Genomic DNA, 12,403 nt, shown 5'->3' on the forward strand with positions numbered 1-12,403 from the left:
TCTCAATCACTTTTCAAGAAAAGCAGTGAGTGGTGAATGGACTAAGTTTTCTCTTATTTGCCTATTTTATTTGATATTTTGGTTACACATATCTTGAAATCTATAATGCAAAAGTCTGAGAAAGTCTTAGAATTTTTCAATCTTCGTCGATGTCTATATTTATTACTGGAAATAACAGCAATAAAAAAACACAAATTGTTTATTTTAGGTACCAGTTATTTTGAACAATTTTAACAGCTAAGTTAAAGTGGATACAGAAAAAAATGGTGGGAGGGGGGACTGAAAACTGGTTGTTTCAGAGATAACTGGCATCCCTAACAGGGAGCATGACATACGATGTAATTAACAAAAGTTCAAGCTTTGTGCCCATGCTCTCTTTGCTGTTATAGCTACAATGGTAAGTGCAATCACAGCATCTCACATTTGATGCTATAGTGATGAAATGTCTGCTCTGAAAACAGCAAACATCTGCCTGCAAATAGAAAAAGCTTGTAGCTATAAAGTGTGCAAAGGAAATTATTCTCCTAATCATGGTCTGGCTTCTATGACCCCTTAAGGTTGACACTCAGGGGAAAATGTTCAAAAAAGCATGCTTCCTCTTAAATATTACCACATATGCTGTCCTCATTCCAATTAAACTCTAATATTCACAAATCAAGTAAAGGCAGACACTTAAAGACTATTCTGGCAAAGTACAACACGTCAATGTTCACTGTGTGATGTAATCACAATATGAGCTCCAAGTCAGGGGTCAATCATTACGAAATGGGTAACAGTCACTGGAATCATATGGGTCATTCCGTGTAAAAACACAGATATTTTGGTGGGTCCTAAGGTGAATATTTTAGAATTTAGTCATATTTGGTACATGGATACCTACATGTCTTGATACTAAAACTGCCCCTAGCATTGTCTTAACTCTAATCATTTTTGATAAATTCTGAAGACTCTAGGGCATGTACCTGGTCATTATTCAGGTGCCAATTTCCCTGTTTTCAGATACCTACTACTCACTAATGAGTTTACCTACATGCCTCAATTTTTTTGTGTTGGCCAGTAAGTTGACATAATGTGCAAAAAGTTACATTTTTCATGAAAAATGTTGAAAAACAAACTTTTTCCATGCTGTGCTTTAAAATTGTGATTATGTGTAGCTATCGATGTATGTAGACACCTGGGTCATCTTTGGTTTGACTTGTAAACTGTAATAAGCTGTGGAGTTGGCAGTATGTTGAGTGCTCCCTCTCGTAATGTTGTACGTTGATTATTAATAAAACCTGAAGGAAAGCAGTGTCTGGTGGAATTTCATTGCTAACAACAAAATTTATATTACAGTTTGATAACAGATAAAACTGTATGTATGCAATGTATCTAAGTATTTCGTGATATGTATTGACACATTCCGTTACATTACTTTATGTGTTGCACTTTTATTTCCAGTGACGAGTTAAGGATTTTATATTATTTGAACCCATTGATTTCATAGCACCTTGTAAGCGCTTGTAAAGATTTTGTGTGTGTACATAACATTACATTATGCAAGTTTTTCTTAAATATATGGCAGTTAGTGATATACAGAAAGTTCAATTTGTAATGTATTTCATGTGTTCTTCCATTGTTATACAGGCTATCTGATGATGATCTGTAGACCAAAACAGGTTGTATAAAAAAGAAAAACTTGTTCAGCAACTGTTAGTGGCTAATCATGACTTTTTAAAAATAAAATAGCTTTTCATCAGCAAGACAAAACACACCATTCATTAATTTTCAACTGAATACATCCTTACCATCTAAATATGTTACTACCTTACTGCATTAGAAGTACTACTCACCCATCACTGGACCAAGAGAACGTAGAACAGAACCACTATTGTTCGTGAGAACTTTCAGATTCCATGGGTGCTTTGCAAATGGGCTATTCTTTGATACAGGAAACCCATAGCCCCAGCCACTGGAATCAATAGAACCAGAATGGACGCAGACATGTGCCTGCCGGGACACCACATGCTTCCAGAATTCCTGCTCCACTTCAGATGCAAGGGGTTCTGGCTGCTTAAACCACATGGCCATAGTATTCCTTGCAATCCGGTAAAATGCACTGAGAGCCATGCTTCGACCCTGTAAATGGAATATAATAATTTCATCAGAAGACGATAAAATGAATACTACCAAAAAAATCAAAAATTAAAGATACTGCATTATTGTAATTTCACACTTTAGAAAATTTCACTTACAACTATGAAGTTGTGTGTTTGAGTTGGCATGAACGACTGATTCATTCATTCACAAATTGTGTTTTGTAAATCCAAACCATCCAGCATACAAAATGAGTAAGTTATATACAAACACATAGAAAGCACAATTGCAGACTACTTTGCAATTACCAAAAACATGTTAAGAAGGCAGACAACAGCGTACAAAATTATGTATGACAATGGAGAAAAACTTGACAGGAGATATCTTAGAATATGAAATATACATGTTGGTGTCCCTTTGGGGCTCCATTTCAGATTCTAGTCATATGGCATGTAAATGCATTCCCTAGGTGCTCTAGACAGTAAGCACCTGATCACTACATACGCCATGACACACCCTGTGTCTACTGCGCAGGCATCTAACCCAATCATACTGAAGAGATTACAAAATTTATTGAATATGAAACAGCTCCCTTAAAGTGGTAACTTAAAAGTTTAACATACAAAAAACAAATATTATTCACTTTAAACATAGTCGTCCAAATAGACAAAAGATGGTAAATGATCAGATTTTGTAAAAAAAAAAAAAAAACCTGTTCAGCAAGTAAATTTTTGAGTATGTACTTAGGTAACTGACTTCCATGGAAGCATCAGGTTGACTATGTCTCCTTAATGGAAAAAAAAATTCCTATCTACAAGTATTAAGGAGATTAGCATCATAGCTTAACTCTTAAATTCTATTTCAAACTAATATCAAAAGGGCTTTCATCAAAAAATAAAAATCCAGGATGGAATGTAACAATACGATGAAAAGGAAAGTTGCTACTCTCTATACAGTGGAGATGCAGACTCGCAGGTAGGCACAACAAAAAGACGGTCACAAACAAAGCTTTAGGCCAGCAAGTCCTTCATCAACAATAGATCACACACACACACACACACACACACACACACACACACACGACTACAGTCTCAGGCAATTGAAGGTACACTGCGAGCAGCATGATGGGAATGGTGACTGGGTGGGGTAAGGAGGAGGCTGGGGTGGGGAAGGGGACGGGTAGTTGGTTGGGGTGGCAGACAGTGACATGCTGCTGGGGAGTGTGCACGGATGAGGCGGAGAGAGGGTAGGGCAGGGCAGCTATGTGCAGTTGGGAGTTTAGATGGAGGGGGGACGGGCGGGGGTTTAGCGGAAAAGGAGAGAAGTAAAAAGACTTGGTGCGATGGTGAAATGAGGACTGTGTAGTACTGGAATGAGAACAAGGAAGGGGGCTGGATGGGAAAGGACAATGACTAATGAAGGTTGAGGCCAGGATGGTTACAGAAACGTATGATATACTGCAGGGAAAGTTAGCACCTGTACAATCCAGAAAAGCTGGTGTTAGCGGAAAGGATCCATATGGCACAGGCTGTGAAGCAGTCATTGGAATGAAGGATGTCATTTTTGGCAGCATGCTCAGCAACAAGGTGGTCCACTTGTTCCTTGGCCACAGTTTGTCGGTGGCCATTCATGCAGACAGACAGCTTGTTGGTTGTCATGCCCACATAGAATGCAGCACAGTGGTTGCAGCTTAGCTTGTAGATTACATGACTGGTTTCACATGTAGCCCTGCCTTTGAAAGGTTAGGTGATGTTTGTGACCGAACTGGAATAGGTGGTGGTGGTGATGGTGGTGGTGGTGGGAGGATGTACGGGACAAGTCTTGTATCTAGGTCTATTACAGGGGTATGAGCATTAAGGGGTTGTGTAGGGATGGACGAGTATATTGTTTAGGTTCGGTGGACAACAGAATACCACTGTTGGAGGGGTGGGAAGGATAGTGGGCAGGACATTTCTCATTTCAGGGCATGATGAGAGGTAGTCGAAACCCTGGCAGAGAATGTAATTTAGTTGCTCCAGTCCTGGGTGGTTCTGAATTATGAGGGGAATGATCCTCTGTGGCTGGATGGTGGGACTTTCCCAAAGTCCCACCATCTGGCCACAGATGAGCATTCCCCACGTAATTCGGTACCACCCAGGACTGGAGCAACTATCAATTGGAGAATACTGTAAAAACACTTATCTGTGGATACAAATAATGCTGTAATTTGTACTTTATTGAGACTGCCCAAGGATGTAAATTTGCATGTTATGAGGGGGGGTGGGGGGCGAGAGAGAGAGAGAGAGAGAGAGAGAGAGAGAGAGAGATTGCTGATCTACTAACATTGATAGTTGCGGACATTACATCTTCATTACATATACAGGTAACTAGTTCGAAAACTGCCAATGTTTTTGCTCTTATATTACTCATCTGCTGCTTTTATGTACTGCTTCACTTTAAGCATTTCTGTAAATTTACTGGTTTCAGAGAACTCTATAAGCTATTTATACACTGAAAACACTGGAACAGGCATTATGTAATATTCTTGCTGCACACTTCTGTACAATGACTTTTTTGACCTGAATTGCTTCATCCTATACAATTATGCCATGTGGCAGTATTGAGTGAAAGTATGCAACATATGAAAGCAATCTTGTCCACAAGTAAACATAATGAGAGAAATTATTAAGTTTAGGTTACATTATCCAAGTGCTTTCGTCATCACAGTTTATTACCTACCTGAATGGATGGGAATTTCACACGTGGAGATTCATTTGAGCCCTTTATCACTATACTTTTGTCATCATCAATGATCACCAATTTTGAAGGATTTTTCAACATCTACATACATACTCCGCAATCCACCATATGGTGCGTGGCGGAGGGTACCTCATACCACAACTAGCATCTTCTCTCCCTGTTCCACTCCCAAACAGAACGAGGGAAAAATGACTGCCTATATGCCTCTTGTAATTCTTTTAAACAGGTGAAGTACAGGAGTGGGCCAAGTTCAGAACCTTGTATATTTAATGTTTCCCCCTTTCAAATGATTGTATGTGGACATTTACACCTCACTGTTTTCAGTGAAAGAGCATCAGGAATTCGGGTGAGGGGACTACACTGATTCATGTCTAAAAAATTCAACAGAAGACACTCTAAAAAAACATTTAATATAGTGACTTGTGGTCAGTCATTGTGAACTCTAACCCATATGAATATCTGTTGTCTGGTTGTTTCCCTATTAATAGCAGCCTTATCTAGGTAAAAAGGAGTCACAGCTGTACGAAGAAAACTCATCACCTCATTACTCATGAACATTCTACACCTGACCACCATTCATACTGATACTGAATTCATGGTGACTGCTGAAGAGTATATGCAAACAGGGCAAAGTGAACACTTCTCCTTCTGTTGTAGTCACAACAGAATAGTCAATTCATACTGATACTGAATTCATGGTGACTGCTGAAGAGTATATGCAAACAGGGCAAAGTGAACACTTCTCCTTCTGTTGTAGTCACCTGATCTAACAGCATGCACACAAAGAACCTGAGTATTCTATATTTGTGGACTAATACCTTTTACAGGTTCTTCTAATGAATGAGCATGTGCATTAATGCCAACTGTGGGTATATTTTATTTACATTTTTCTCAAATGTTAACTCTGTACAACAGCAGTGCAGTGCATCAAACTTTGTTTTGTCTCTATTGGAGAAAGGTATTTAGTTTGAATCGGGAAGCAAAGAAAAAAAATTGTAGACAAATCTGTTGGTGCCCAGGGTGGGAGGGGGTGTGTAACGCTGGAAATGCATATCCTCCTATTTCCATCTATTGTACTATAATTTTTTCCCCTTGTTTTGTTACCTCAAGATATGACATTTCTGTGTCTTTATATATTGTAATTGTTTTACTATTTGTATATATATGCATTTATGTCGATTTATAATTGGTTTGTTTTGTGAATATTATTTGTATTTATACGCTGGGTCTGGCCTAGGGAAAACTATGCTATCGAACGAATACATCGATAGGTCATGTGGAGAACCAAAGTGTTTAGATTCTTTGGTAGTGTTAACTCTGTCGCGTGGAGTGCGGGCAGAGGGGGAGTCTGGCTGGGGTGGTGCAGTGGAGCAGGTGTGTAGTGTGACGCTCCCGCGAGTTGCCGCGCTTTCGGGGTTGGGCAGCATGTAATTGCACTCGACTTGCTATGATAGTTTCTGACACGGTGTCGTGGACGGGAAGCATTAGCTGGCGCACATCAAGAGCCCTTTTCGCCTGGTGACCGTGTCGAGAAGAAGGCGCGCCAACATCCAGCTTCTGCAATAGGGACGGCCGACAATGAGTGACTGTCGCCACCTCCTCGATCGACGGCTTCAAACCTTCAATCAACCAACAAGGAAGACTGGAAGCACGTAAAGTTTTAGAACTGTATGGCAGACCTCAGATTTTCAAACTGTTCCATTTTCATAACTAAATTACAGCAACGTAGCATGAACCTTTGTTGCTCATTGTCCCAATTGCATTACCAAGCACGGTCCCTTCCTTTTCCGGAATGAACCCGAGAGTCCTTGAAATTCAAACGCCAGCATCATTCGATTTCACTGCCTTAATTTCAGAGTTCAGTTAAGGTATTCATAGCTGCCTACAATATTTAGATTACACAAGCACAAATTAAGAGTGCGAGTTTTGTTACCGTATTTTAGCTTACCTGTGACTGCAGCTCAGCTTGGTACGTACTAAATTTTACTATTGTTAATTGTTCAGAATCATTTAACTCAAGTTCAAAGTTAAATCTCTTATTTCTAAATTGCGTAGATTCAAGTAGCTTTTGAAATGATTGTTGAGGTAGTCCAAGACTAACCGTATTTTACTGAATTTCGATGTGCTTCAGAAAGAAAGCTCACTATTAACTTCAGTCACTAAATTAACTTTCGATTTTCCGGTTTTATTAGTTCTTTTGCTAAATTAAGTCAGAGTGTAGCGAAATTTATTACTTCTGACAAACTTTCGGTTTTCACACTACACGTGTCAACCTTCAGTTGCCACGCTTCTAGTGCTAATTATATGTGTAATAACCTTTCTTTTTCAGTTACTATAGTAATTGTCCTTAGGACTGGCGACCGTAATTTCCCCCAAATCTCAAATATCTAATTACCGCTAGTTAATTGTTAACGTAACGGCCGCACATTTACTTTCTTTATTAACTTTACCCCTTTTCAAAATTAATTTCCACCAGTTTCATTAGCATTTTTCTTTTCATTTAGATGTAACCCTTTCCTCCCTCTTTACCGACAGATTAACTTCGGTGACGATTGCTTTTCCCAAATTTCCATTAGGTACACGCGGTTTAATTTTTCACTGTCATTAAGGTCGATAAGTGAGGGGGAGGTTACAGGTGGGTGGGGGGAAACACACACACACACACACACACACACGCACACACACACGCACACACACACACACACACACACACACACACACACACACCTACCTTTACAATACATTCTTCATTTTCATCACTTGTATCTCCGTCTGACGAATCATCTTCATGCGTGCCTGTACTTGACGTATTATCTGGTACAGGTAAACGACTTTCTCGGAGTGCCCATTCTTTCTCCACTTCCTCAAACAATTTCTCTCGTTCACCTATATAGCAAAAACAACTTTATTACATAAAACTTGCTGTTCTTACTTAGGTATCATAATTTCAGTTATGGAGACAATTTACACTAATAAAACAGCAGATAAACTATGGAATGAATAAAGGCGATGAGCCATTGTGAAGAGAAGGGGCTAAGCAGTAGATGCATATATATAAGCAACTGAAAGCTGTAGTTTAGCTTTTAAAATAATGTATTTTTGCTGAGCAAGTTGCATCCACAAAGACAGACTAAAAATACAATACATGTTGCAGATAGAAATGTTTTCAAGTCAGATGCAAGTGGCATATGAAGCATATGTACAACTTCACTGGTATTGACATACCTGGGGAAAATCTAAAAAAAAATGGCTGCGAAACTATATTTTTCTCTACTTCTAAGGGATTCTTTTGCCAAATACTTGGCACTCTGCCTCCCGAAAGAAAGTATTAGCCAACAATTCTGTTTCACTGTTGTTTTATACTTTTACATCACGGTGGTGCATGGAACTAAAGTAAGTCAACTGAAAGAAATTTGCCTTGGACAATTCTACATAAATAATATCAGATACACGCAGGAAGTTTAGGACGAATACAAAAATTTGGAAAAAAACTACAAAGCCAAGCAATAATTAATTAAAAATGTTAAAAACATATGGGGAGGAAGCCAGCTGAGCAAACAAACGAAATGGAGAATAGTGGGATTTTAAGGTCACAGAGTCTGAGTATTTGACAGAACACAACCTCTAGAATACTAGCAAGCATTCAATTTGCATAAACATGAAATTTGGCATTCTATGCGGAGTGACCTAATGCAATGGAATTTGAATGTGTTAGGAATACCTGGAGACAATGTGTCATATGGAAGTAGATATTTGCAATATATATCATCCAACTTTGTAACCCTGTCTTGTGCTGCTTTCGGTATTTTCATTCCATCAGCAACTCGCTGCCATTTCTTCTTTTCAATCACTTCCTTCAGTCCACCAAAACTTTGTACTGTCTGATACAACCTTGGCAGGTCTACTTCCATACCTCCGACCTACAATAATAATAATAATAATAATATTTTAAAAGACTTTTGAAGTAACTCATAATAGCAGTTCCCAGTCAAAACTTAAAAAGGTCAGGTCAGCAAAATGTTTAAATTGCATTTTTATTTTTAGTAGCATCGTTGTCAGTTAGCTTCTATTTTCATCAGAACACGGTTGCAATTGTGCTGAAAATGTGATGAAGACACAATGTTATTATGAATGTTACAGTAGTTTAATGCATATGGTTGTAATGAAAGACATGGAATGCAACAAAGAAACTACATCATCATGGCAGAGAACACTGAAAATTAAAACAAAACATGTATGGTTTACACAGAGAATTTCCAAGTGTCAGATCAGATGTATTGTAAAGTAGCCAACTGAGACAAATATGCAGTTAAGCTTTTGGTTAACTATAAGTTTTTTTTTTCTTTCGAATAACCCATTTGGAGGGTATGATGAATCAACTTTGGCTACTCTTCACTGTATTAGATTTCTTCAGTTTCCAAATTTCCTTCATCCTTTTAGAGTGTTGTTCCCTTTCTTCTTGAGTCCACTTTCGTCTAGTTATTTTTTTTCTCTCCTGAAATTCTGCCTTTTGAACTGCCTTTCTGAAATGTGTTCTGTTTTCTATTGTGTCTACTGTAACTCCAGCATTTTCAATGTCCTTTTCAGTCTCTATGAACCATGCTGGCTTGGATTTGTAGCTATTGAGTAATGTGAATATCTGCTTGGTTAGTCTGTTGTTATCCATTCTGAATATATGTCCAAAAAACTGTAGTCTCCTCTTCCTCATTACATCAGTTAGTTTCTCCGTTTTCAGATATAGCTCTCTGTTTGGTCTTAACCTGTATTCAGCATTATCGTTTCTTTTAGCTCCCAGTATTTTCCTTAAAATTCTTCTTTCGACCTTCTCTAGTTTCTCAAGATCCCCATTTCTTGTTAGTTTAAGTGTTTCTGCCGCATAGAGAGCTTCAGGTCTGGCCACTGTTTGGTAGTGTCTTAATTTCATGTTCCAGGACAAGGATTTTTTATTATAAACGTTTTTGGTCATACGAAACACTCTTTCCATTTTGTGCACTCTAGTTTCTATAGCTATCTTTTCTTTGGCATTGTATGTAATCCGCTCTCCTAGGTATTTAAAGGAATCTGCTTTGTGTATTGTGTATTGTGTTGTTGTCAACTGCAATATTTTGAGGAGCATCACAGATGTTTGTCATAAACTTTGTTTTTTCATAGGATATTTGTAGTCCTACTTTGGCTGCTTGTTTTTGTAGTTCTCTTACTTGTTCTTGGGCATTGTCTAGTGAATCTGTAATCAATGCCATGTCATCTGCGAAGGCTAAACAGTCGACAGTGATCTTGTTTGGATTTCTCCCTAGTTGAATCCCTTTAGTATTGATGGCCTTCCTCCATTCTCGAACTACCTTCTTCAAGACACAATTGAAAAGCAGAGGTGACAGACCATCTCCCTGTCGAACACCTGACTTTATTTCAAACGATTTTGAGAGCTCTCCCCTAAATTTTACTTTCGATTTTGTATTTGTCAAAGTACCTTTAATTATTGCAGTTGTTTTAGCATCGAGTCCCAATTCTTTTCAGATATCAAGCAGTGTATTTTTGTCAATTGAATCATAGGCTTTTTTAAAATCCACAAAAGTAATTACATATTTTAAGTTCCTGATTTTCCTCATTTCTATTATGTTCTTTAAATTTAGTATTTGTTCTGCACATGACCTTCCCTTCCTAAATCCAGCCTGATACTCTCCTAGCTGTTTGTTAAGTATCTCTTCTGCTCTTTTTAAAAGCGCCTTAGACAAGATCTTATAGGTCCTATAGGGGAGATTCCCCTATAATTGCTAGGATCTGTTTTCTTCCCTTTTTTATGTAGTGGATGTATTAATGCAGATGTCCAGTCTGGTGGTAATCTGTGTGTTGTCCAGATTTCTTTTAGTATTTCTGATAGACACTGTATCATGTTGTCACTAGAGTACTTCCATAGTTCAGCAACTATATTATCCTCTCCAGGGGCTTTATTATTTTTAAGCTGTTTTATGATTTCTTTTATTTCTTCTGTGGTTGGCGGCTTGGAGTCTGGTGGTGTTGGGTTTACAATATTGAAATTAAATTTTTCTTTCGGTGGATAACAGTTATGTAGTTCTTCAAAATATTCAGCAAGTATTCTACAGTTCTCTATGCTATTGTATGCAGTTTTCTGCGTTTTTGGGTCCGTGAAAAATAGACTAGGAGGAGAGTATTTCTTTAAGTTACTTTTGAAGGTTTTGTAAAAGTCCCTAGCATTGTTCTGTTTGAAGTTGGAGTCTATTGATGCTAGTTGGTCTTTTATGTATTGAACTTGGATCTTTTTAAGGCCTTTTGAAGCTTGCTTCCGGGCTTCTTTTAGGGAGTTCCTATTTTTATCATTTTTGTTGGCATTCCAAATGTTCCATGCTCGTCGTCTTGTTAGGATTAGTTTGTCACACTCATCATTCCACCAGGCATGTTTCCATTTTTTGGTAAGGAGAATGGTTTCTTCTGCTGTCTGTACTATATCTTTTTGAAGTTGTTCCCATGTTTTAGGTGTTTTCTTTTCCAAAAGTGTCCTGAAATTGTGTTCCTTGGTTAATTTCTGAGTGTCAAACTTTTTAGGTTGATATTCGCTCTTTCTTTTATATATTGGTCTAATTTTGAATTTAACGACAGATAGATAGTGATCTGAATCTAAACTTGCACTCTTAGCGACTTTTACATTGAGTATCTCTGATGCAGACAGTCTGCTTATAGCAACATGGTCAAGTTGTTTCTCCCCACAGACTGGATTCGGGGATACCCATGTAGTTTGTTTTCTAGGAAGTTTTTTGAAATATGTAGACTTTAGAACTATGTCATGTTCTCTGCATAAACTAATAAGTCTTTCTCCATTTGCATTGGTTCTTTTATGTGCAGGGAATTTGTCTACTATGGACTGGTGATGACGTTCTTTGCCGATTTGAGCATTAAAGTCTCCCAACAATATTATTGTGTTTTTGGATGAAATCTGGTCTAAGGTGTTTGACAGTTCCTGCCAAAAAATTTCTGTTTGTTCTTTTTGTGTTCTGTTTTTCTCATTTGTTGGTGCATGTGAGTTTACAATGGTATACAGTTTGTTTACTGATTTGTAGGTTAATGTTGAAAGCCTTTCATTGACAGATTTAAATTCTACTATCGAGTTTAATATATTTTGGTTTACAATGAATCCTGTTCCAAATTGGGGTACATTCTTCATAACTCTTTTTCCTGGCTTCCCTTTGAAGATTCTGAATCCCTCTGAATCAAATGAATGTTCATCAGTATACCTTGTTTCTTGGAGTGCAGTTATCATTATATTTTTCTGTTTTATAAAATTTATTAACGTTTTAAGTTTTCCTGTTTTTAGAAGTGAGTTTACGTTGAACGTTGCCAAGTAGTTTATATTTTTGTGTTTAATTTTATTTGTTGCTTGCTTAAGGCAGGTTTCAGGATGCTCCGACTCATCCTTCACACATTGCTGTAGGCCCCCAGAATCCGAATGCCTACTTTTAATTTCCTTAGAAATTGGAGATTGGTTACTCCCTGGGGTAAAATCTCTTACAAGGTGCGTATCCATTGTTGATTGTTTGTTGGGTTAGGGGAACAAGTCCCCTAAGGATTCTACTCG

General features: G+C 37.9%; 1 protein-coding gene across 1 annotated transcript in view; it reads right to left on the reverse strand.

Moving 5' to 3' along the window:
* LOC126480718 (uncharacterized) overlaps positions 1-12,403 on the reverse strand; it is a 180,692-nt gene that overhangs the window by 46,072 nt on the left and 122,217 nt on the right. The window contains exons 14-16 of the mRNA XM_050103973.1: positions 8,537-8,735; positions 7,547-7,701; positions 1,833-2,118 (exon numbers count right to left, since the gene is read on the reverse strand). Coding sequence (XP_049959930.1) covers positions 1,833-2,118; positions 7,547-7,701; positions 8,537-8,735 — 640 coding nt within the window. The remainder of the gene's footprint in view (positions 1-1,832; positions 2,119-7,546; positions 7,702-8,536; positions 8,736-12,403) is intronic.

This window comes from Schistocerca serialis, chromosome 5, assembly GCF_023864345.2.
Source record: "Schistocerca serialis cubense isolate TAMUIC-IGC-003099 chromosome 5, iqSchSeri2.2, whole genome shotgun sequence".
Lineage (NCBI taxonomy): Eukaryota > Metazoa > Arthropoda > Insecta > Orthoptera > Acrididae > Schistocerca > Schistocerca serialis.